At 31.8% G+C, this 27,687-nt stretch overlaps 1 protein-coding gene across 1 annotated transcript in view; it reads right to left on the bottom strand.

Annotated features, from left to right (window-relative positions):
• LOC122525015 (venom dipeptidyl peptidase 4) overlaps positions 1–27,687 on the bottom strand; it is a 41,337-nt gene that overhangs the window by 10,643 nt on the left and 3,007 nt on the right. Inside the window, exons 2-6 of the mRNA XM_043647544.1 lie at positions 25,071–25,273; positions 13,554–13,723; positions 11,565–11,804; positions 10,391–10,626; positions 544–769 (exon numbers count right to left, since the gene is read on the bottom strand). Of these exons, the coding sequence (XP_043503479.1) occupies positions 544–769; positions 10,391–10,626; positions 11,565–11,804; positions 13,554–13,631 (780 nt within the window). The 5' untranslated portion in view covers positions 13,632–13,723; positions 25,071–25,273. The remainder of the gene's footprint in view (positions 1–543; positions 770–10,390; positions 10,627–11,564; positions 11,805–13,553; positions 13,724–25,070; positions 25,274–27,687) is intronic.

The following is a 27,687-nucleotide window of genomic DNA, read 5'->3' as shown; positions in this document are numbered from 1 at the left end:
TTCGTCACTGACATGAGTCGACGAGTCGTATGCTTTTCACTGAAAGAATACTTTCCTCTTGTACCTTCTCGAATGTCTTCGATAATTGTCAATCACTACTATTGTTTCCCCAGCCCTTTTTAAAGTGTTTTCCTTTGACCAAAGCTAGGTTACTTTCTTTTTCTTTTTTTTAACTTACGTAAGCTTTAATAACTCGTGACAGAGTATACTTTCTATAAAAAGCATAAAGGAGGACAGGAGCAAGGGGTATTCCTCGTATATATTGTGAGTTTTATATTTATGAAAAATCTTTTATTTTGTTGATTTAATTGGAAACGTCGTTATCGTTTAAATCGTATACGAGTTACAAGTATTTCTCTCTTTTTTTTTTTTTTTTTTATCAAAATCAACATTGTTCTATATGTAATTCGTTAATTTTTACTTATTTAACGAGGATTTATTCGCGATTTTTAATCTACAGGTATGTTGTATATTGATAGTGTGGAATAATTAAAGAGGAAAAAATTAAAAGAAATGAAATATTTGTAAAAGAATAATACTTACTCTGTCATAAATGAAAATTTCTGGTACACCCGGGCCAGCGCAGGTTAGCACGTAATATGAATTGTCGGTAGAGAATTTGGCAGTATTGTACAAACAGCGAGTGCTATCGGATTCTCTGAGGATGTCGCAGCTGAGACACTTGGGTTGGGTGTCCAACGCCGTCGACAGAGACAGCCTGTACAAATGTTGTTGTTCCGTCTTATGTTCGGACGTGGCGAGATAATATCTGGAACGATTAAATCAAATTTTTTATTAGTACATGTTAAAAAATTCATAGGATTCTTCGGATATTACTCATAAATATTTCACGTTATAAAAATTTTATTAAAATTTTTATTAAAATCGATATAATTAAAAAATGAAAGGAGGGAAAATAAAGGGAACGAGATACGATATATTACGATTATTATTATGTTTTAAAATATTTTCGAAGCAAGGTTACATTGACCACAAATATTTTTAACGTTTCAATTGCAAAATAGAGATATTATTTTGTTAGTTACTTAAAGGTATACGCGCGTGTTCATTTTAACGATTTACTTGTTCGCGTGTTATTATACGCGAAAACTTTGTAATTATCTGGTCAATATGTAAGTGACGAGTAAATTCGTAAAGACGAGATAGAATACTAGTTTGTTTATAAATCGAAATAATTTCGGATTCTATGTTTCATTTCGTTCCGTTCGTTGTATGATAATTTGAACATTATTTTAATCCACGTTCGCGATGCATATTTGCAACTGTTAATAGAAATTTTGTTAACGAGATACACGTTCTCCGAACTCATATTGAATCAGTTATATGAATATTGAAATGAATTTTGTTAAATTTAATTACACATTCTTAACAATACGTTAAGCAATTATTTTCACACAAAAGAAAGGAACAAATTTAATTTATTTTTACTTTGAAACGAATTGCGTACGTACAGACGCATTTTTACTTTTATTATTTTGAAACAAACATTTAACCGGATATTGGTAATAAACTTTTAAATTCAAATAACAACAATACAAAATTCGATATAGTTCAAATCACGTTTACTTCGGAAATCAAAGAGTATTGAAATACGCACCTACCCGTGGTAATATTGGAAAAGTGGGTCGTTTTACTGTGTGTTATCACGTTTCCTAAACGATAACACTCCTATATTTCTCTTTCCTCCTTCCCTCTCACTTTCTCTCTTTGTGAAGAGAAGAAAATTCAAGCGCAGATGCATCAAAGTTTCGTCAACTTGAAATTACTATGTTCAAAGCCTTTCATAAGACACATACCTAACTAACCCAAAGAAAACGTTTTCTTACTTGAGATAAAGAGAGAGATAAGGATAATATTCGAAGGACAATACTCCTTTAAAAATTGTCATTTGGAATAGATCAAATTTCTTCGCTATTAATTTCAAAAAATACTTTAAAAATAATAAAACCCTTATCGCGTCTCACGAACTTCCAAGACTTTTTATAATAATAAGTAACGAATAGTGGTTATTTAATGACCGAATAAAGACGAACTTATATTCATTTATTCAGAGACAAAAGACGAAGTACGTCCGGAACTTCTTGTTAAGTTAATACGCAGTCAAGAAAATAGAATTCATAATTTTTAACTCGATAGGGTACATATTATTCAAATCTTTGATAAAAATATAAAGAAGAGATAAGTGATAATTATTTTGGAAAGTTTCCTCAAGAATTTTTATTCTCTTTCGGAGAACATTTTCTTCGATAGTTATTTATAGATTGGTAGAAGATCAATCGATCCTCGTTTAACAAAAGACGAAAAGTGAATCGACATCGAGTGTCACGAATTCGAGTAAGTTATTTATGTAAGAGACAAATAGCGAGTGAGTGAATGTGGGTGAATGAATGAATGAGCTAGCAAGTGAATGAGTAAGTGAGAGTGAGAGAGAGAGAGAGAGTATAAGGAGGAATAGACGAGGTCCTTTAAGATTGATGCGATAGGCCAAATTAACAGCATGCTCAAATTAATCCAATTTGAATGACCCGCAGACTCATCCATCTTGCCAGTTCCGCGAAACTACTGCTCTGTTCGAGTACTCAGTCGGTTGCTTTGCTTCAATGGTTACTGCATGGATGTTAAGTGAGAAGGAAAGAGAGAATAGAGATAGATAATGGAAGTAAGAGAGAAGTAAAAGGCCAGAGTAGAGATTTCGAAGTAGAATTTCAGAACTATTATCTTATAAGATTGAATTACTGGCTCTCCCTTTCACTTTATTCTCTTCATACTTTAATAATACTCAGAGTCGAAGAAAGTTTGTTGGTTAGATCAAAGGTAAAATCAAGGAAACCATGGAAAGTTCCGAAACGCGGTTTACCTTAGTTTCCTTCGATTTGATCGTTTCGTGAAATTTCCTTTAGAAAGGTTGTGCTACGAACGTAAGATTCGCGATTATATTTGGCTTTTAATTGGATCCAATATGACAGATAGAGATATCGTAGTGAAACGAGTTTTCACGCTTATTAACAGAAATTATTTTAATTTGTTGTACCAAACAATTTGAATAATGCGATAAAATGAGAAACAATCGGAGTACTCGATTATCGTTAAACGAACGATTAACGTGAAACCACAGCGCTCGAAATTCTTCGAAATATGAACAAATTATTAGATTCTTGCTTTATGGAATGAAGTTAAAAACAATTTTAATATTTGTGAATTGACTTATACTTTTATTATTTTTTACCGATTAACTTGAAATTTAAACTATTAATTATTATTATTATTATTAGAAGTTAAAGTGTGTATTAAATTTGATTAGATTAAGTCCATGCAATACTCGTATAGATTTGTATACTTAAAAATCAATTACAATTCTGTATGCTTATATGACTTTGAGAAAGAATAAATTCTATTTATTATGTGTTGTTATGTATAGGAAGCCTTAGAAAAGTTATATAAACAACATTCAATAAAATAACTTTCATAGAAGACACCGAGCCAGTCTTACGATGGATTTCGAAGAAGAAGGTACGTCAAACTTATATTCAATACTTTTAGACTAAAATATGCATTTCCTTAGATTAATTAACAATCATTTAAGCTATATCGAACACTTTCTAATGTACTTTGTTAATATTTTCATAAACAAACGTTCATAAACAAATTTTATCGTTTCGGTAGCTGAAGAAGTTTCATTTAAAAAAATTAAAATTTTTTTCACCAAAGTTTAGAATGGGTGAACATTTTTCACGATGTTGACTACATAAGGTACTTTTACTGCTTTCGTTGAAAAAAGTTATGGAAACTTATGATACCCACTTTGCAATTAAACTTGCATCGTAGTAAATGGTAAGAAAAATATGCGTGACCATTTAATACGTTTTTCCTTAACGTCTAGTTATTTCTATACTCGAATTGCTTCTTTAAGAGTACCAACTTCAATAGTTTCTAATTGCTACTTTTCACAAGAACACTTCTCAGATGTAAAGTACTTGGGCACTTATTATAGTACGTGTTAATGAAAGAGAAGCGAAACGAGTAGTAATTTCTTATAATTTAAGGTTCTAATATTCCATAAAAATCGTCGATAAAATTGATTTTCTTCAATAAAAGAAAGGAAAAGGATTATTGTATGTAATTGTCTGATCTTTTAAAAACACGATTTTTATCTATTTTCTTTTTTTTCAATACAGAAATGAAAACATATCGAACACGTATATCCCATGTAATTTATTTAATCCTTTACTATTACCATATCAATAAATTAATATTTTGTTCTATAATTACTGAACAAACGATTTATGATTTAATTTAAAAAAAAGATAAAGAAGATATTTTTATACAAATTACTTATATAAATATATGCATATGTACAAGTTGTTTTTGAATTAACCTCGTAAGTGAGAGATAGATATATGAGAGAGATTTTAAAAGATCCAATACGATTGAATATTTTGGAATATTCATATAAATTAAAAAAAAATAAAATAATTAATAAAGTTAAATATTATTTTCTTATGTTAAAGTTGTTCTTTTTCTTGAAAAGAATCGTTGAGAAATTAGAAATGCAATTTTCTTTGTTCGTAGAACTTTTAACCCTTTTAATATCTGTTTCGTATTCTCTTTGATCGATCGTCATATATCGGGTGTTTAAGCATGTTTGACTTGTACTACATTGAGTATCGTGTTGAAGCATGCGCGAACTGTAAATGCAGCATCGGCGAATAACTTCCGAATACCTAGAGCATCTCTCTCACCCTCAACACTCCTTCCTTAACCCTTCGCGTTTATATCGCCTTAATGATTAATTCATGCGCATTACTCCGCATCCTACAACCGACCTGTTTCCTTCTTGCACGCTTCCAGTGTAGTACCGATGAGTTGCATGATATATAACGAACTAACTCGGTTAAGTTCATTAACTATGCGCGAGTAACGATACAAATGAGTTTTACCTTGCTTTTGATCAAACCTAATGTTTTCAGTTTTCAAATTTTCCCCGAAAGAACGTTGACTTTTAAGATATCTAACAACGAATTAAGAATAATCCAAGTTTAAATGATATTTTAATTACGTTTACTTGTATAGTTTATCATCCGTGTATACCAAAAGACTCCCCTCCTCGTTAGTACGTGGAATTTTATTTCATTTTATAATACGAAATTGTATTATAAAATAATTTTCCTCGTAAAACGCGAATAATATGAATAATATGTTTGGATTAATGATTATTATTATTATGTCCAATTTTATTTTCTATATTTTATTTATTATAATAGTCAAATTATCGCATTTACAAAATTATACAATACGTTTTACGAATATCGCGTTATACGGGAGTTTACTTATAATATATCATTTAATATTACGCCTATTGAAAATAAAAGTGATCATATTCTAAATCATTTAGAGTACTCGAGTTACTACGAAATGGGCGGGGATATTATAATATAAGAGAAAGATTTAAATTTTCAAATTCGTGGATATAAACATTTCCTAGAAGAATGAACAGCAGTGAATCTCGAAGCAACGTAAACGTTTCCGCAACGTTCGTTGAAAAAAAACGCGTGCTTTCGCACATGCTTTATCTCTCGCACGGTTTTCTAACAGAATTGCTTATCCAACTTTTCTATCTTCTCGCAAGCAATTCACTTCAGAAATTCATCACTCTCTGCTTGAAATCGCAAACTTATTCAGTATTTTTCTCCCACCACCCTCCCTTCCCCATTCGTATTCGTGTTATTTTTCTTTATTTATCCCCTAAAGGCGAATATATAAATTTTTTATTCGTAAAATCGTTGAAAAAAAAGAAATCGTTCACCATGTTGTTAGTTCATTATGAATAATTTTAATCTAATCGGAAGCAAGCTTTTCGAACGAGCATCGGAGAAAATTTTTGCGCGACAAATTTATCGATCCGCTTTTCGGTTCAAAGTTATTAGCTCGTTTCCTTTTGCAATTAAAGTCGACTCCTTTCATTCGATTTTTTATTGTAACTCTTTTTCCTCAGCAATTTCTCTTTTCATTTTTTTCTCTATTACCGTTTTTCCTTTTACTTTCTATCTTATTTTCTTTCTTTAACTTTTTTTTACTCATCCCTCGTTGTTACCTTATCCACCCTTTCACCCTTATCTCCTTTTTCATCTTCTTTCTCTTTTAACTATCTTTTTCTCATCGATTCGCTCAACGTACTTTTATTTTCCGCTATCTCGAAACTCAACTTGGCCCACGTTGGTTAGACAAACCTGTTTATTCTTTACCTACTTATTGTTTCTCTATGTTAGTGTTCTTTTTTAATTTTAAATAAAGCAACGAAATAAAAAAAGAAGAAAGAGAGAGAGCGAGAGGAGAAGGATAAAGGAAAGTAAAAGAAAGAAAAAAGGGAAAGAAGAAGCCGATCCCCCTTTCCTCCCCCTTTACTACCAAGCTTTATTTCCAGGGTAAGTAGTTGTTATTATACCGCTTTAACATTCTTTTGTAAATTTTTGTCTTTGAACGAACGTAAGCTTCCTACCAACCACAAGAAGAAACGGATGACAGTCTGTTGCTTCTCTTTGATGCAATGTTGTAGTAATTGTGAGACCATTTTAAGTAAAACCGTAACCTTCTCTCTCTCTCTCTCTCTCTTTCTCTCTGGACTGAATTTTTAGAAGGAAAAACACGAACGATGAAACAGCTACTTGGGTTGACCTGTTGGTGAACCTTGATACGAACGTAATAGACGAGCCAACCTATCTCGCGAAGTAGAACGAATCTACTTTAGAAAGAAAATATTAAAATTGCTTTTTTTTCCTCGTCGAATTTACCTCTTTTTTAGACTATATCACCAAGCAACTTTTACTATACGCACATTCTTTGCTGAAAATGTCACTCTTTTTAATCCCACTTCTTCTTCTTCTTCTTCTTTTTCTACATTTTCCTATTTTTTTTTGTCCATGCTTCTTTTCGCTAGAAGTTACGATTGAAAAACTTCATGACAACGAACTTGGGACAAATAGTGATCCCCGTGTTGGTAACAAAAATTTCTTTTTTAAAGAGCAAAAATTCTTGAATGGGGATCCTCGAGTATCGTTGAAAGAACGTTCATTAAAAATACAAATATAATATGTATATGTATATATAAGGAAAAGATAATAAGTCTTGTTCAGTTGCTATACGATCATCTCTTATATTCTTATCTATGAATATTTTTTTATTTGATATTTCAATATGAACAGCAAGATATAATTCTTCTTTCTCGAACGAAGAGAAGTACTTTTTGTAATAAACGTATAAAAACGAATTTTCCTAAGTTTCCTCTCTTTTTCTTTTTCTGCTGTAATAAATTATATCTATATATATACTCTTTACATTAAACACTGCATAAATATTTGTCATTTGCAAATTTAAATTTTGCGTTCGCGTCTTTCTCTCTCTCTCTCTCTCTCCCTTTCACATCAGCGAAAGAAAACCGAATCGTAAAAGTAAAGAAAAAGAAGATCGAGACTGAGCTTTGCCGAGTGAATTATAGGGCGGAAAAAAGAACAAAAGAAGACACACAAAAATGCGGGTTTTAAAATCTATCTCTCTCTCTCTCTCTCTCTCTCCTTCTCTCTCTTTACTTTGCATAGACTGCTCGTGTAATTTCAAGGGGATTACATGGCAATTAGTTGCAGTTTTATTTACTTACTTAGTTAGAGCATCGATACGACCAGTCTAATCCGTTTTCTCATTAACATATGGAAACATAAGAAAAGATGGAAAAAAGATTCTTTTAATCAACACCGTAAACGTACATAGATCAAAATATTTTCCTCAAAGAAAACCTTTTTGAAAATCTTTAAAAGCACGTTTCAAAATATCTTACAAAATGCCATTTTTTTGTCTTAATATTCATTAATGCACTTAATAAATGACATTATATCGTAATACTATCGAAACAGTATTTAACCCTTTACGGATCCGCGTTGCATTTTTATAGCATACCAATATGAGATGCAAATATTCCGACTGCAGCGGGTATACTCAATCGAATTTCAAAATATGTGGGATTGCTCTTTGTTATAACAACAAACGAAACAATTTTTTTAAGAAATTTCATACCTCATAACTAAAAAATGTTGCTTTTCTACAACATATATATGATTTTTTGAAAAATAAATACTTTTTTATAAAAAAGATTTTTTCTATTATTTTTTCCCGTTATTCGGGAGCTATTTGCTAAATGTTATCAAAAATAAAATCGCAATTAACGTTCTTCCTCCGTAATGGGTTAAAAAACTTCGATTTGGTATTTCTTTCAAATATTAAAGCGTATCTCGTATATTTACCATGGCAAAGATACAACAAAGGTAGAGTGCGTTTATTCCGGAAAATAGGAAGAAAGAAAAATGCGATAGGAAGGTAGGAAGAGTTGGGATATTTGTTTTCCATAATCGTAGGTACTTCAGAGAAAATAGAAAACGATGCTTTTCTTCCTGTTTCGGCTTCGAATGTGGACGAGTAAGAGAAGCGAAAAAGAAAGAGATAGAAGATGTATTTACAACGGCACTCAGCATTGAACGGGAAGGATTCGCAGACGCGGAAAAACAGGATTCGCGCAGTCACTCGTAGGAGATTTCATTTAATTTATGAACGCGCAATTAAGTCAGCGACTTCTTGCGGAGAAATCTACACCGTGGACTACCATTCTCCCTTTTACCTATCTCCTATCTCTTTCTTTGCTGTACTCGAAACTCGAAGGAAGATAGAAAGTGAGAAAGAGAGGGTGGGGCCGAGAGAGAGAGAGAGAGAGAACAAAATTCGGAGAAATTCTGCTCTCACTTCGTAAATTACTTCCGGACCATTTCGTTCCTTCACTATCTTTCTGAATATCTTTAGCTTTCTGGATAAGCCCTCTTATATTCTTCATGATAGCTACTGCAGATCAAATGAGTCGAGTTAGCAAAGAATTTGAAAATTCGATGTTTTGCATTTAACATGTATACGTATGTATGTATGTATGTATGTATGTATGTATGTAAATATTACTTATTCAATTAAATTCGCGTAATTGATTCGTCAATAAATTTCATGTAATAATTAAAATATATTTGTAATACCGAAATCGAATTGTAGAGAATTATGTATTCGCATTAGCATTACATCATGATAAATACGATGTTCATAAATAAATAGATAGATAAAAGTCGATATAACTTGTTGGATTCGAGAGTACGATGGAGAAAATGAAGATCTGTCGTTTCATTTAGCGGTCCAGTTTCGAAGATGTTAATTCTCAAGTAAAAGCGATAATATATGTCAAGATTTGTTCGAAGGAGAAAGGGCGAATGAATTTGTACGATGTTCATTCACGCTCGCGGAGAAAGTTAACTTGTGAATTTGTTTAATTCGGTTGCTCTTGCAAACTTGAACCCTACAGAGTTTCGATTAAGTTCCTGGGACACTGATTAATTCCTTACTTCGAGATCTTAATGCGACGGAATGAACACGTTGATAAAACTAAAATGTAGGTTAGTATTCTTGATTCGTAGAAATGATTCTTGCTATCTTTTTAAATGAATGATTAATTGTGTATATATATATATATATGTGTTTATTCTTATTTTTCTTTTCTTTCTTTAAGTAATAGTTTCTTTTTTATGTGATTGTAATGAATACATTTTCTTTAGCTTTCGAGCTTCATAATAAACCAATGTTCCCGATTTTCGTTATAGAAAGGGAATTTCGATAGTCGAAAGATTAATTAATTTATAATGAAAATAACATCCCTGGACGGATAATAGGCAACGTTGGACCTCAACGGCAAAGCAATTAGCGTGTGAAAGAGTTATTAATGATTATTTAATCGATGGACTAGCGTGCTTTAGGAATATTACGTTCAGGTGCGCTACGTACGAAAGGTCCGTATGGAACCATTGATTATCCCCAATTTCGCGGTTAAATATGCATTTACAGAAAATATACTCGCGACGAGGTTTGGGGAGAATGTTAATAGAATATGAAACATAAATGATGATACAACGTAAATATTAATTTCGTTTATCATCCACTGTTGATATCCAAGATTTTGATCATTTTTCCAATTCTTTCATTTATTTTGTTTTTAAATATATATCTTTAATGATTTTTATTGTCAACGAAGAGAAGGAAGAAGGGAGAAAAAATGAAAAACAAACTGGGAAAGAAAAACCGAATACAAACGTTAGTGTTTATCGATTAAAATCAAATTCGCATCAACGCGAGTGTTATGCAAATTCTCCTAATAATTCATTCACACTAATTGCCGATTCCAGGACTATCATCGAGTCGGGCCTATCTAATACAGCTGCACAATTTGGTTCTATACAAAGCAGTTTGTTGTACTCCATTTGTGGTTAGTACTAAGGAATTCATAACATATACTTACATGTACGAATTCTCTTCATCCCATGAAACTATCTCAGTTACGACGAAGTAGCCGGAAGTTAGAGAAACCGTAATCGGACTTCCGCTGGTTGCATTCTTAACCAAAACGAGATGTCTCCAGTCAGTACCGTCCTTTTGCTTTCTCGGTAATATTAACAAGAAAGAAGTGCCATCTTTGCTGAACAACGGTGTTTCGAATTGTTCCACCCAACCGTGCTTTTCGATGTAGGTCAAAGCCTGAAAAGAATATTTTGTTTTACTCTTTTATATTTTTTTATTTTTTCTGTTTTTTTTTTTTTTTTTTTTGTAGAAATATAAATAAACGTAATTATTTTCTTTTAAATATAAAATAAAAACTGAGAGAGAAAGAAAGTAAGTATGTATTTGGTGTTTTCAATTTTGCAACTGTACACAAATTTCAATCAAGTCCACTTTATCGAGTTTCTCTTAAAATGCGAGTAAGATTTCCTCCCATCGAAGCAATTTACTGTGGTAGTCTCGTCTATGTCAAATCATTCCCTCGGATCTCTGTTTAATCGAATAACAGTATTAATTGAAATGTTACAGTTGACAGAACGTGGATTCACGAAAATCAATTAGCGGAACGACGTAAGCAAGCGTTCGTAAACTTATCGACACAACAAACGTTCGACCATATATATATATATATACATATAAACCAAGAAACGTAGATAGAGAACAGCCTTGCCGTTTCTGATCGCGTAATTTCGTGCTTTCAAATGGGGTCCCTCCCTTCTATTCGATGGTGAGAAACGAGAAAAGAGAATAAGCGAGAGAACTAGGCGAAGTGTAATTACGCAACATTCGTCTTTGACAGGTCCCACTGTAGCTTTAGAATATCGCAAAGCGAGCTGAGCAAGACTACTAACATCATCACGTACCACGAGAAATGTATACAATTCATGTGCACATATACGCACACACACGTATATATATCCTATATACATATATGTATTCACGTACGTCGCGTTACGTCGTCAAAATTACGACTTAGTCGCATCCATAAGGGAAGAGAACCAACGAGAATTGTTGAGGGACGCAAAAGGGTTTCTCTACTGTTGTAAAATTGGCCTCGAAGAGAGCACGGAAACAAGAATAAGGTATAGGAAGAAAGAGAGAGAGAGAGAGAGAGATAGAGAGAAAATTGTACTTACCGTTGTACAATTTGGAACGTGGCTGTCAACGTCGCAAAGCCGGAAGTACGCCATATTCTGTACTCTGTTCATCCAAGTTGCGTAAACGTGATTGTCGGTAGGAAAACCAACAGCCGACAATATCCTTTCCACCGACGACAATTCCGGAGGATGCTCGATCTCGATTAACCTTGTGTTACCACGTAACACTTCCTCGAGATCCACGTAGAAAAGTTTCACGGTAGGATTCGTCGTGCCACTCTGAAACGAGATAAAAAGTAAACAATCAAGAAACAAAAAATAATACAAAAATATAAAACGAATGAAAGATGATTAACGAGTTATCAATCTGTTTTTTTTTATCTTTCGCGCGGGATAGACGAAAAGAATTCTCTTCAAATCATTTGAATTTCGTCGAATCGATCTCTCTCTTTTATACGGGCGAAATTGAAGTCGAAATAATGGGATGCGTCTCTTTAAAAGCGCACCCTCAGTGAAAACGGGACGCGTTAGCTCTCACCAATAGAGATGTAGTTTTTTTTAATCCATAGAATGGTCCTTTAAGCAAGCTGCTGTCTCTCCGTCCTTTAAATCTTCTCTCCCGACAAGTAAAATGATTTTTCGTTCGGAAGGAAATTGAGGAGCTTGAAAGAAGAAGGATAAGGGATCTTTTTAATGGAAGTCACGTGTTGTTTAAGTCGAGCTGAACGCAGATTGAAAAATCACTCCGTGATTTGATTCTTTTTATCGAACAAGAGAAAAATTGCAAAGTAAGTTTTTATTGAACTATATAATATTATGTATCTAGATATACTACAATACCGTATGAATAACGTACGTGTTTTGAATAAGTAAATCAAATATATATCACAAAATTGTTAATATATTTTTCTTCGCGTCGGATTGGCTTAGGTATTTTATTTTCTAATTCTTTTTCTTTTCTTTTCTTCTTGATAGCGAGATACCATCTATCTCTCCTTTTCTTTTTTTTTTTTTTTTTTAAACCGGTGACATTAATCGCGACTTACAAAAGAGTGTTGAAAAATGCAAAGGTGTCTCGGTCGGTTCTCTCATTTCCTACTCTCAGCTTTAAACTCTAGTTAGAGAGCTTTTAATCTTTAAACGAGGGTACCGCAACGACAAAGATAGAGAGAGACAGAAAGAGAGAGAGAACGTTCACTTTAAGGTCGTGGCATTCTAAAGTGCTACGATATTTTCACCTTCATCACGTGCGAACTAATTTTTCATAAGTTTTCATATCAAGATAAACTATTCACATTATCGTTGAATAAGAACAAACGAGATATCACGATTAGTTAAAAAATAAAAATTCACATATGTAAACGTGCAAAGATAGGTGTGTTTGTTTCTGTGTTAGAGCATATATGAGATTGGTACTTAATAAGTAAAATAATTTAATCGCAAATTCGACAAGTAGGTACATGTTCCTATCGATCGACGACGAGAATGATGCTGGTGGTAGTATTGTTGACTCGTAAAGCAATTAACTAACTACGACTATGTAATCATTTGTGACGCGCGCGTGACACGATACTCGTGCAAGGCGTACGATTAATTTGCACGATTGCAGCTAATTGGATTGTCAATAGATCGTGGTATTTGATTGCTTATCGAAATTAACAAAATATTTATGAGAATTTATGAAAATTCGATTTCAGAGGCGTACCTCTTTTTATGAAACAAAAAAATAAAAATAAAAAATAAAAAATAAAAAATAAATGAGAAAGGTAATTAAACAAAATATATATATTTATATATATAAGCAGAGAAAATATATACATAGATAGTTTAATTATTAATGCATTACGCGTGACTATAATGTTAAATAGAAGTAGTCGAGATAAGTGTTTCTCTTTGAGTCAGCAACGGATTTAATCATAAACGGAAGTACTTATACTTCGAACAAGGATACCTTGCCAATAGCTATAGTATGTATGCATTTCAAGGGGCTAACGTACTCATGTATGATTTGAAGGCTAACCGGCTTACCTTAGGATAGTGAATTGGTATAGCTGACGTGTATTGGAAAGTCAAACTTCCTGGATATCCATAAAATGGTATGTTCATGACCGGCGTCAAGGTATCATTGAAGTATCCAAAAGCCAGTTTCGAGCCGTTCGGTGAAAACCATAATGCTTTGTTAGAACTGAATACTTCCTCTGAAAAAGAACAAAATTTACACGCGTCGATAAGTTGAAATATTGTATTTCAAGTTTTAAATAATTAACAAAATAATTTTGTAATATTATTAATTTTAATTATTTGCTCTTATTTTTGTTAAGGAGTAAGGAATTTTTAATATAAGTCATGTGACAAATTAACGAGTAACTCGAGATGAGTTTCCGCATATTTGATGAATTTCTTATGATTATCTTGAAATGATTTCACACGCAATTTAAATAAACATCGTTATCGTACGAATCATCGTGTTAAACCTGCCGAGTTGCTGCATCAAATCGAATGTTAACCGAGAATAACCTCTCGAGTGCAAAGTGTTAATCATGATGAGAGGTACAGCATTACGACAGTTTTTATTTTATCTGACTGGTTAAATTCGCAGGGCCGTATATTGACCGTTTTCCAGCACGAAAACTTTATCGAGGTCAAAAAGTTTCCGTCTTGCTTTTCGTTTCGCGTCCCAATGAAACGCGACTACATATCGTTTTCTTTTTTTTTTTTTTTTTTTAAGTAAAACGTTGCAACGAGTTCTACGTTGTACTATCTGGCTTTTGTGTTTTTCTTCTTTTCTTTAGAAATAAATTTTCTATCATATAATCTCATGTTTGGAATTAATTATGGAAGATTTAAAATATACGTAAAGATCATTGTAAATGTATTTCATACGAATTCTTCTTATTTGTGCACTCGAATATGTATATTTATATAAGGTAGATAATAGAAAATGTTGAAAACTGACTAAATTGAAACTATTATACATTAACATTTTGTGAATTCTTTCGACAAACTATTCTTTGACAAGGTCTTTACAAATGGGCTATGTTATTTTATTCGTGTTAATTCTAAAACGCTAGAGAAACTAACTTTAATTAATTTTACACATTTCTCAAAGGGTTCGAGAAAGTAAAGCAATGTGTAATAAACGATAGTTCGATTTAAATTCTTCCCCGACTTGTTCGAATATTCAAAAATTTTATTCCAAAACGTTCTATTTATTCGTAGTAAAAGTTTCAAAAAAAAATAATAGGATAAAATTGTATAAAAAAAAAAATTAAAACAAAAAAGAATCTATTAAAAATTTAGTTCGAATACATTTTTCGATTTAGTTTATTTATAAATCATTTCAAACTTATCTATATAATATTTGTACGGAAAGATATTTTTTTTTAATTTTTTTTGTTTTGTTTCAAAGATTAGCAGAGATCGTTTCAGTTTATACGATTGTAGACATTGCTGGTACTGAAAAGCAGTTCGTTCGATATTTCAGAAAGGGTCATGGCACGAACGATCGTGACATGAAAGAAAGAGATTCCAGAGTCTTCGTTTTAGTATGCTTGGAGATACATAGGCTACCTTAGTGGTGTAGCATCAAGAAAGGAAAGAAGTAAGAAAGAAAGAACGAAAAGAAAGAAGATTATATATATATATATATATATATGTATAAACTGATAGTAAAAGAGTGAGTGAAAGAGAGAGATGGAAAAAGAAAGATACATAAATACGTACTTTGGAAAGATCGCAAAAAAGATTCGAAGCTTTGACGGCGTCTTTTCGTAGAAGCAGAAGCCGCCACGATAGGTAAACTATAAAGAGAGAGGGTAAGATTTGCTGATGGTTTAGGGGTGAAGTAAAAGGGGTAGTAGCATATTTTGAGGATCGGTGCTGTTTTCTTATAACTCTTTGAGAGAAATATAGAAAGCGAATTCCTTTCTTGAATTCTTCAAGGAGTTTCTTGCGAGACTTTAGATATAGAAAAGAAGCTGAGAACTTTGTTCAACGAAAGAGTTGAATAAAATAGAGAGAAGAAGAAGAAGAAGAAGAAGAAAAAAATAGAGAAATAGAGAGAGGCAGGTTAGGATAAAAAGAGGTGGATGAAGAAATACGTTGAGAAGGAAAGAAAAAGTACGTAGTAGTGTGAACGTTTCGTTGCAGTGAACGTGACAAGGAAGAAAAATAAGTGGTCCGGCGGGGGGGGGGATTGGGTATGAAATTTCGTGACGATATGATGGCAGAAAGAAGAAACGATTCGCGGTACACTTGTCGAGGAAAATATTATTCTTTTCTACGAAATTTAAAACTGTGACGAGTTCAGTACCGCGTCATTTTTTTTTTATAAAAAAAAACGATATTACCTTATAGTTTAAATTCTCTAGCAAAGGGATGCTGTTTGTTTTCGCAGTATAGACTTAATAAATTTAATAGAGTTTCACTGGAGGATCAAAGGAAGAGAGAAGTTTAGAACGTGATCAAAACTCTTCCTTTCCCTCTCGTTCCCCTTCGTCACTTCTCTCCTTCTCTCTATCTTTCATATACATATGGAACATGTATTTGGAATATATAAGCAAATCAGACACGTTCATATTGGAATATTATTCTCTTCGTTATTTTGATTTATATGTTGATGATCGAATTGAAATAAAAGATTTTTAATGGGACATTATCAATAAAGATTAGACGAGGGAAATATAAATATAGGATTTTAAGATATATCACAGTTCTATATATTTCGATTTAATTATATAATTGCTGGTAATATTATGGGATTTACTTGAGACGGAATCATCTTCTAGATACTTGAGGAATATCAGAACCGATTATGTCTAAACTTAGTTATAGATCTAGTTAATGTGATTTACATGCACAGAGGAAATGTTTGTTACGATTTAGATATTACGATGATCTCGAATATGGTACATAGAAGTGATCAAAACAAAATCGATCATTTAAAAGGTTACTTGTAATTGAAGGAATCATTTCATAGTCATGTTAAATGATTTTTTTTATTTTACAATTCATCGCATCTTTTTTGGTTTTCGTTTTTCCTTTTTTCTTTTTTTTTTTCAAATTGAAGATTGTTCTCGATGATATTAGAAACATCACTTGATAGTCATTATTATTTATTTTTGGTTTTTGTGACATCGAATGGGACAAAACTGTATAATGCAACATAGGCAAACTATTATACTAAGAAATATTTGACTTTTGTTCCTAAACTTGCTAAGTAAGGATCGTAAGTATAAGGAGTAGCGAAATTGTTAGCATCAATTTTAGCGTTATTCCCGACCGTGGAATTTGCCTCGAGGTATAGCGGTTACTTATAAAATTTTCATTTGATCACAGCTAAAGTACAAACAAGAAATGTTCTTGGAAATTATATCTTAAAAAGGAATTATTATTATCGATTATTGTAAAAATCATTAACTTTTTTAATAGGACTTTGTTTTTCGTAACTATGTTTTCATTATAGGAACAATTGAACCGGGAATACATTGTCACTGTATGTATTGAATAATTATAACGCGAACATTATTTTATCGGAAAAATATAACATAGCAATTAAAATTTGTCGTGTAATGTAAAAAAATATTAGTAGAGAATAATTATATTCAAACGTGCTGTATATTAATAAAACGTACAAAAATTGTTTAATAATAGTCGTTGTTAGTATCGAAAAGGTTAATCTAAATATTTTAATTCTATTTTACTTAAAGGATATAGTTGAAAGCTTTTCCATGTTACTTAACACGCGATTTACTCGTAAAAAAATCTCATCGAGTAATATTTTGTTCACAGCATTGATGAGACTTTGATAACATAATAACTGTAAAAGAAATAAGTATAATTTCATAACTGAAATTAATGCGACAACTATCTTTGATTATTACGATAAAACTATGATTTAATTCTTATATATCTATATACATAAATATATATATATATATAAGTTTGTTAATGAACCCAAAATTGGAAAATTTCTCGTTAGTATTCGGTGAAGTTGTGGAAAATCTGTTACAACTCTTTCAGTACGTTCTTGCAATAGTAAGAAGGAGAATGTACCCAAGGGTGTGCTTTGAGTGAGGTTCTTGACGTTAGAATAGAGTAGAGGGGAAAGAAAGATAAATGAAAGAAAAATAAAGGAAGAGAAAGTTAGAAAGAATAAGATTCTCTTATTATTAGTAAAAAAAAAAAAAATATATATATATAGGTTGTCATTTTGGAAAAACCATATAGATTAACTTAAGTCAGACTATAAACAAATTTCACTACTTGAAAGGAAGATTCGTATGGTTAGAAGGATCGTTAAAAGGGCACACAGCTGTGCTGTGCTTTATTTCTACGAAGACGAACGCTACTACGTCGTTTATTCTCTACTAAGCTTCAGCATCTGCTTTCTCAGAATGTGCACTTGCCTCGTTAATACCAACATCTTAACCATACCCACGTATTATACTCCGACGATAACGCGGTTAGAATTTCTAATCAAGACGCCCTTCCACCCTTCGTGACACAATACCACCTTTACTTAAACTTAAACAAGTAGCAGAGAAATTTGATAAATTATAGGATTTTAATTCACCCTTGAATAGAATTTTTCCAATATAGAATTATATTTAATTACTTTCTATTGATCGTTTCGTATTTATCAATTTTATTAAATTTAAAATATAATATCTTGAGTTTTTTCTTTTTATTTCTCTCGCAAGAAAAATTTACCGAAGGATGTTGTTTGCTTTTGATGCTACGAAAGAAAAAGGAATGAGATAGAAACACCGGAGGAAACTTCGACGATAAAAAAGCAATATTTTACGCGAAGCAGAACATAAAGCATAATGTTGTAATGAAAGATATGTAAATATTAAAAATCTAGATAGGGAAAATACAAACGTTATTTTAGAGAAGTTTTCAAGTGGATAACAAAAAGCTACAGGAAATTCCCACCCTCGTCCCTTTTTTCCTTTTAGTTTTAGTAATAAATATGTATGCTTTAACGAATATATTTCCTTTTATCGATTTGTATTTAATAATATTCGTAAACTTGTAGAATATAGAGAGAACATTTATATTTACAACGATGAGATATACCATGAAAGTTGGATATAATCATGAAAAAAACGCGAACGAAATTGAAAAGACAATAGTGCTTGACTATATTTAGGATCGTATATACAACTTTCGAGTATTAAATTATATTACTGTAAAGATCTTGGTGTTTCTCATAAATTTATCGTTGCATGTATATATATCATGGTTTTATGAAAGAAATAAACTTTTATAGATCGAATTCGTCGTGATTTTATAGACACGTAAGAATATTTAAATACAATTTGTGTTTTTTATTTCTTTCGTTTTAGTGAATATATTTTCGAGAGATAATTTGGAATTATAAATTTAATATAAAATTAATCGATCAAATAATTGTGCAAGCAAAAGTTCGAAGAAAACTAAATAACTCGTGAGCTTACTTCGAACATTAGACTATAAATGTAAATTATTTTACTCACCCGATCTTTCAAGAATATAAGACGAAGTTTGCTTCATAGACAAAGTTTTAACTAATTTTCTTGAAAATAGTTCACACGTGATAGTTAATTGGAAAATTGAGCTAGGATTCAAATTAATCGCTATGCATCATCGTCATCGAAACTATCGTTAGCCCTATCATCAAAGGATTTCGTAGAATAATAGTACTTCGGATCGTTTAATCATGATTAATAGCGTAGCGATATAACTTGTCTATGTGTGTCTATTCGTACGCAAGCAAGTACGTTCGCTTAAATGTATATACATGCAAATTCTGTATATGCGAGCTGCATAATTAGGAGATCATTGTCTATTATCATCTAACGTATAATTGTATAAAATGATTACGTTACGAGATCATTTAGATGTTAGTTATTTTATAATATCTATCGCAATATTTCGTCCTTTCAAATATCATTCACTATTATCCTTATATTTCTGTCAAAAATATTGTATAACATTATTGATCTAGTTGGAAAATGATCTCGATAAATTATCTATTTCCTATTTTTTATTTTATTTTATATTAGAAATATTTTAACCGTTATGTAATATTTTATACATATGAACTAGGAAAATAAGTAGACTTCTTGAAAATTCTTAAAAATAAAATCGACTGAAATGCAACGTCGAAGCATTCGCTTGAGACGACAGCACAATGGTGACATTCGATTCCCGATGGTGGTTCGATGAAATTCTGAGCACGGCACCTTTCCAACTGGCACCTGTCAACCTGTCAAGTATCGACTAACATCTTCGGCTGATTAAATAAGAAGCGAGATTCTGAGTTTTCAAGACATCGATGAAGTATTTATTGTAATATAGTAATATTAGGTGAATCATTAGTTTTCTTTTATAGTTTCGACATTATTTTCAAATTAAACGGAACAAATAAAATGGGAATCTTCAAATATTGTAGTTTAATACTTGTGTCATATTTTATAGAAAATGATTATAAACAACTTACGTAGTTCATAAATGAGTCATTTACAGATACAAACGATTGACTCAATTTTTAGAATTTTGAGACCACGGTCTCAGAAATCATTCCTTTTCAACGAACAGTAGCGCATAATTTTTTTTGCGTTCACAACTATGGTCGAGATAATCGACTCGTTCACTTTTTCTATTACACAGAAGGATGACGTTACGTGGCATATATAATAAAACGAGATAGAGATAAAAAGAGAATGAGAGAGAGAGAGAGAGAGAGAGAGAGTACTTTATTCCTTCTCTTTTTCCCCTTTATATTTTTCCTCTCTTGTTTTTTATTTTATTTTATTTATTTTTCCTTTTTTTTTGTGTTTATTCTTTTCTTGAATTACTATGGTGAATCCGTAGCAGGAAGAAAAGTTTTTAGTTTCTCGTCGCGTTTCGTGTTATCGTTATGCTCGGCCCGTTGAACCGCTTGGACATTTCTCATCGTGCAAAGTGCCTGCCCGTATTGCATCTCGGAACCGAAAATACGTTCGTCTCTCTCTCTCTTTCTCTCTCTTTCTTTTTCGGACTTGTATTGCAAGTATATAACAAGAAGAAGAGAAACTGAAGTAGAAGAAGAAGAAGAAAATGAAGAAGAAGAAGAAGAAGAAGAAGGTGAAACAAAAAGGGAAGAAGTAACAGTAGCCACCGAAGTGGATCGTGATTCCCTTTAAGGAACTTTAAACCGAGTTTGAACTACCGATTGGCGTTCATGTTAATGCACTAGGAACTTCTCTGACGAAATAACGCTCACAAAGATTGTTCCTAACGCTATCGAGAGGAAATACATCAGAAGATCCCCTTTCGTTAAGTCAGTATCGTTCACGTATCTCGAAAATTCTCAAGTTACCTTCCTTCCATACAGAAAGACAGAAAGAGAGATAGATAGAGAGAGAGAAAGATATTTTCGTTTCTTCTTCCTAGATAGGTAGAAAATAAGTTAAGGAAGATACGGATCCGTGAAGTTGAGGAAAATCAAATAAGAAAAGGTAGACCTTTGAAATCGAAATATAAAGTTAGTTTTTTTTTTATTTTCTGCTTTCTTTTTTTTTATTTCATTGATTTAAGAACTTTAATGTCAAACACGATTAATGAATGTATAACAAAATTGACAAATGATTATTATAATAATTAAGGTAGATTAAAAGGTAGATCACGTTTTAAATTATTTACGATTAGAAGAAAATCAAATAGGAAAAGATAAATATTTTTAAATTAGGATATATCATTTTTTTCTGTCATTTCCGAATATATTTGAAAAATATGCGAACTTCAATGCCAAGTGAGATACGACGATTGTCGTAATAAAATGTTAAAAATAAGATTATATTTTTGAACGATAACAAAGCTCGTTTCTAGTCACCGCTAAATGAATTTAATGCAAGTTTTAAATAAATAGAATACTAGAGAAGGGGTATAATAAAAAAAAAAAAAAAAGAAAAAAAAAGAAATATAATAAAACTTAAGAGAACAAAAATGTCAATCTTATTATTTTTCACGAGCTTGTTTTCTCTCGTCGTCACTTATATATTAATCTATGCTGGAATATTCGTATATCTCCGCGGCCTTTTCTTTTTTCCCCTCTCGCTGTTTCTCTTTCTCTTCATTATTTTCTTTTAAAATACGTCAGTCGACCGCTTTTCCCGTGGTTTTTCTCCGAGCATGAGTTTCACGGAATGTGAAGAAGAAAGATAGAGAGAAGGAGATAAAAAGAAAGAAAGAGGAGAACAAGAGTAAAAGAGAAAAAGAAAGAAAAGAGAGAGTGAGAGAGAGAGAGAGAAAGAAAGAAACAGTGCGATACGAGGGAGCTTGCTCGTGCATAGTAAAACCCTCGTTTGAAGGCAGCTACTTCCTTCTGCTGGACTTTCTTTCCTAGCTCGCGAGTTACCCGATATCCTTTTCTGAATACATAAAACGAGAAGGAAGTCGCGACTGCGCTTTAGATGAACAATTCAGATTAGAAAGCTTCGTTGCTTTCTTTAAGAACTGGAATAATTATTCTTAAAGCTCCCTTTTAATATCATTTTATACGTACGTACTTACGTACACAATGTAACACCTTAGATTTTTATTTTTACTTTAGCGGTGATCTTGTCATTAAAATAATTTGCAAGGAGACGAAATAAAGAGAGAAAAGATTGAAAGAAAAGAAACAATTATATTATACTTTTCTCTTGGATATCTTATTTATTGAAATGAAATCTTTTAAACAAACGCTTGTGGGGACTTGTACGAATTTTTGCTCTGCTTTATTTTACCAAACAAAAAATACGTATATCGTGTTAACGTAATTAACGATGACGTTTTTATAAATTTAAAATCGATAACAGAGAGATATAAAGTAAGATATATCGAAGTAATACGCATGCATTTCTTTTTTCTTCTTTTTTTTTTTCATTCCTCTCGAATTCTCCCCCGCCCCCCCTCTTCCCATAGAAGAAAACATCCGTTCGAATTCGCCGTTAATTTGTCACTGTACGACTTAAGTATATCGAGGAAATAGGTTTCCCGTTCTTGTCTGGCTGTTCTTTTTCATCTGCTTTTACGCTACTTTAGCCTTCCATCCTAGAAGCCCTAAAGACATCCGACTGAACTTTTACTCCCTAACACTATGCGCTAGAATACCTCCTTCTCCTCTTCCTTCTATCCTATCCACTCTTCCTTCTTCGCATTTTTCGTGTTTATTCTTCAGCTTTTACGCCTGTACTAAAATTTATCCCTTTACGGTTTTATACCTTAACGCTGGTTTTTCCTATTCTCTCATTGCTACGGAAAAGAAAAGAAAAGAAAAGAAAAGAAAAGAAAAAAAGAAAAAAAGAAAAAGACAAAAAAGAAAAAAAAATAAGAAAAAGATAGAAAGAGAAAGTTACCAACAAGGCGTTCACATTTTTATTGCACACAACGCATTTTCTTAGGAGAAAAGGGATTTTTATCCAATAAAATGCGTTCGAGGTTTTCTTCCTTCTCGTCTTGTTTATTCTATCCTCATGACATAGCAGTTTCTTTTTTTTCATTCTTCGACCTCGTCAAGTTATCTTTGTCTTTTTCGTTCTCTCTCTCTCTCTCTCTGTGTTTTTCGTTTCATCTCATATACTATTTTTTTTATTTTCAATTTTCTTCATCTACTTTGCGATATTATAATTTTTCTACCCATGTTGACGAATATAACATGATTCACAAAATAATTTTAACGATCCTCCTTCTTTGTCTTACACTATTACTCGTTTTCTTTGGAAAGCGTTATTTCTAACGCTTACGTTAAAGCTTATTTACGAGTTATTGATTTTTCTTACATCAATTTGTAAAAGAAACAAACGAGCAAACGAAAAAGGAAGAAACTAACTAGCCAGGTTGATTTTTAATCTATGAAATATACATTTAAAAATGTTCCTCTCTTTTTTTCCAGATCCGTCGAAGTATTCTAATTTCAAAAGAAAATGTGACAAAAACAAAAATATCAATTTTATTCATCGATATTTTGGACATTTGAATTTTTAAATATTACTCGTACTCGTACATAATATTTTACAAATTGTTTTAAGTCATGGACTTCATCGATTTTAGATTTTTCGAATCTAACACAGAAGACAAAACAAAATTTATTTTTTCATATTTTCAAATGTTTTTTTTTTTTGTAATTTTTTTTCCTTCTGTGCACTTTGTCTTTTCTCTTTTGACAACATCAAAATTCCCTGATGAATTTTTACGCTTCATTCGTTCGGGCTGAACGAAAGCAAAGAAATGCGGGGACGTTGTCGTTGATAGGGACAAAAAGGGGGTTGGGGGAGGGAAGTGCGCAGGAAAGTTAGAAAGAGCATAGCTGATGAAAGCTCCGGAAATATGCAAACGCGGCCGATGTTTCTCCGAACATCAGCTATGCGTATTACCCTCGATGGCATGATGCTACCTGTGCACAATATACCATACTTTATTGTTCCGTGCGAAATAGGAATATACTTTGGTGTAAAAATCGTTGTGTTGACTAAACAAAAAAAAAAAAAAGAAAAAGAAGAAAAAAGAGGAACAAAGAAAAAAATTCTTTGATAAAGCAAAAAGTCAACGTGAAACCAAAAAACAAAAATAAAAAATAAAAGAAAAGAAAAAAAAATACATATAGAATCGTATATTGAATCCGTAATATACGTAGATATATATACTTACATATACATATGTTGAATATCGTTATGTAATTTCGGACACATTAGAAATATTAAAAATGTCGAGAAATTTTACCGAGTTGTCACAGGATTTCGCTTAAAATATTCAATCTGTCTAATGCTCTCTTTTAGTAAGAAATAAATAGAATAATATAATAAATATTAAAGTAATCCCTTTTTAAATTTAAAAAGGTGTGCGTGTTTAAATACTTTTTTACTCGTAGTTATTATATTTTCAATAGGGACGAATCATTTTAATCTTATTATATTACTATTTATTTTTTGCAGAAACAAAATCCGATAGTAAATAGACGTTTGAAATATCACAAGAGACAGAAGGTCCCATGATAAAGAGGATGAAATAATAGATGAAGAGAGAGAGAGGGAGAGAGAGAAAGAGAGACAGAAAAGGTTGGAATAAGAGATAGGTATCGTTATACAATGAAGTCTCACGGGAGCATCGTGTAATTCGCTCGTAACGCTTCGCAAGATAACTAACAAATACTATAATAGATTACTTAGGTTAACGAACGTTAAAATAAAAATCTATCATCGTTTTATTCGTTTATAATAAAAGAGAAAAATAATATTACATCGTATAAGCGAATATACAATTTTCAAATTTCGAATAGGAAAGCTTTTTCTATTAGATTTTCTATTTTATTATTGAATCTATTTCGTACTATGAATATTTTCAAAATAATTTCATTATCGATAGTAAAAGCAATCATTGAAAAACCATTTCGTGATTTTTTTCGTTCTTCTTCTTCTTCTTCTTATTCTTATTATTATTATTATTATTATTAATATAATTATTCAATTATTATTTGTTAAAAGTTTGAGAAGATATTCTATAAGTAGATGTTTAGATAAATGAAAAATATTGACTCACCCTCGTAAACCCAATCAGGTACTCCATTGTAAATGGTACCGAAAATTCCGCTGTCAGTTATCTGATAATCGATAGGAATCTCAGCTGATGGTCGGTAGAAGATATTATTCTGGTGAACATAGATCAAAGCGTTTCCACGTGGTGCCCAGGTAACAAGTTGTAGGGATATGGAATCGTTAGCAGCCACCAATGAAGTTTCAGTTCTGAAAAAAAATATTTTTCTATTTGAATGTTTATTCGGATATGGAGATCGTGATTACGTCGTTATTTCATGGAGTCGTTATATGTTTTGTATTTCTAACGAAGTTTTGTCGCATACAGAATGATGGTAGAGGTAGGAGGTAGGTGGGTGAGTAGGTACCTAGCTAGCTAGCTAGCTAGCTCACTGCAGTCAACGTCGTCGCCATCACGTTGGCGCGACTCCCACGAAATTGCATTCCAGAAACGACATTCTCAAAATTTCGACCGGCCACGTTTTACTGCACACGGAGTGTAACGACGCTTTAATTGCGTAGACCGTTATCTTTGAGTCATAGTACCACTCCAAAAGTGATGCCAGAACTGTGTCATAAAATTTGTTATATCTTGGAAGCTTAAAATTATTGTTTCTCGCTCCTCGTGGATGATTCGTAAATTTTCTTACTTTTAACGCATTTCTAGTTTAAAACAAAAATACTTTCTTTTTTCTTTTTCATTCTCGCATACCTTCATCATCGCAAATTTTTTGTCTCAATTGAGAACGTGATATAGTTTCTAATAACAATTTTTAGAGACGAAGATGATTTTTTCAGTAACATTGATTCTAATTATATGATATGTAATACATATGAACTTTTGAACTTTGACAAATATTATCGTAATTTATCTTGAATCTATTTAATGATTACTTGGAAAAAAATAACCGGAAAAAGTTCGAGAAAATGTTGTTTGATGGTTGCACGGATGCGCAAGCTTTTACGTACTTTCTCTTATGTGGAAAAACTCTTATTCGAGCATAAAACAAAGCGTCTTTTCGTAGATTGGTTTTAAAATGTTTACGAAAAAGGGATGAAAATTGCAGCTGGTGAGTGTCCATAAACCTTGGGAATATCTTTGTGAATTATTTTTGTAAAAAAGAAAAAAGAAAAAAAAATAATACCGTTTAAATATATAATAATAATAATAATTTCTTTTTTTATTTATATTCTAACTGTTTTATTTTTTTTTTGTTTCTTATATTCATTCCTTTAAAAGAGATAGAAAGGATTCACGTAGGAAAGAAAAGGACGATTTTCACTAAAGGCACGTTCTATCAAGTTGAAAACATTTTATCGCGAGTTGTGAAAGTTAAAATGAATTTTTCGAACAAACCACCGCCATTTCTGACTATGTTCTACATCGGTATTAGGTTTCTCGAAGACGAGTTTTCACCTACGTTCTCTTCAAAACTTTTCAAAGATTTATTTCAAACGAACGTATCACTTGAGGAATATTGTTCTTTTCATAGAGATATCTTTGTCACGTCTCGTAGAAAAGTTGTCATATTTTCTAATAAGGTCCAACCAATAGGGGAAACAAAATGATAGAAAGTCAATTGCTCGTTCAAATAATTAATACACACATCGAATAGTTAATCAAGATTTAAAAAACAATAGTTTCATTATACTTTCGATTGAAATATACAAAGCTTATTTCTGCTTGTGATTTATTATGAAAAAAAAAGAAAGAAAACAAAAATATAGAAAATTAATGCTTATATCTTATTATTTACAAATTAATGTTATGTTCACTCTTATGTTCTTTTTTTTATAACAATCAGAAAGGTTAACTTTCTGATAGTGAAAAAATTACAATCGAAATTGTAATACCAATAACGAGAAAGTATATTATCGATTGAATTTATCACGTTATTTCTTTCGATATATCTCCGACAATCAAAATATGATATAACAAATTGAAATTATTCTCTTTCCTATACAAAAATACAAGTTTCGATTCTCCTCTCTAAATTGATCGAATATTTTAATCGAATTTATTACCAGAATCGTTCGAGAGAAAATGCAATCGTTTGTTTATCGAGTTTATCAAATTCTTATGATAAGTAATTTAATCAATCAAAAAAAAATGAAAAAGAAAAGTTAGATAACAATTGATCGGTGTGTAGAGGAGTGGAGGGGGGAGGGGTGGGCTCGTACTAGTCCTGATCCGGTTTGTATTGTGGTTTGACTGCGGTGTCGCAGATATTATTACTCTTCCTCGTCTAGCTCAAAGGCAAACTTCTTCTTGAAAAGCTATAAATAAAGTCGACGGTATTCATGCAGCGTACAAACCGAGTTTATGGTAGACGAGTAGTAGTTCCCTCTTTTACCACCGGTTTTCTACGAGAAATATACATATATATAAGCGTAAGAACTTATGACTTCTTTGTTCTTCGTGCATACAAGTCTCTTCTTTCTCCCCCTGTATACTTTGCGACTATGACACTATAAGATGAAAGTCGTAGAGAAACACGACGACGATAGCTTACGTTTTCTATCTATCGTGAGAACAGCCACTTGGTTGAAATTTGCGATTCATTTCAATGTTACCTACGATCCCCTTTTTCGTGATCATCTTTTCTTTATAATTTATCGTTTAC

The sequence above is a fragment of the Polistes fuscatus genome, unplaced genomic scaffold, assembly GCF_010416935.1.
Source record: "Polistes fuscatus isolate 324 unplaced genomic scaffold, CU_Pfus_HIC Scaffold8, whole genome shotgun sequence".
Taxonomy (NCBI): Eukaryota; Metazoa; Arthropoda; class Insecta; order Hymenoptera; family Vespidae; genus Polistes; species Polistes fuscatus.
The sequence above is the reverse complement of the archived record's forward strand: the minus strand, read 5'-3'. Positions and strand labels throughout refer to the sequence as shown.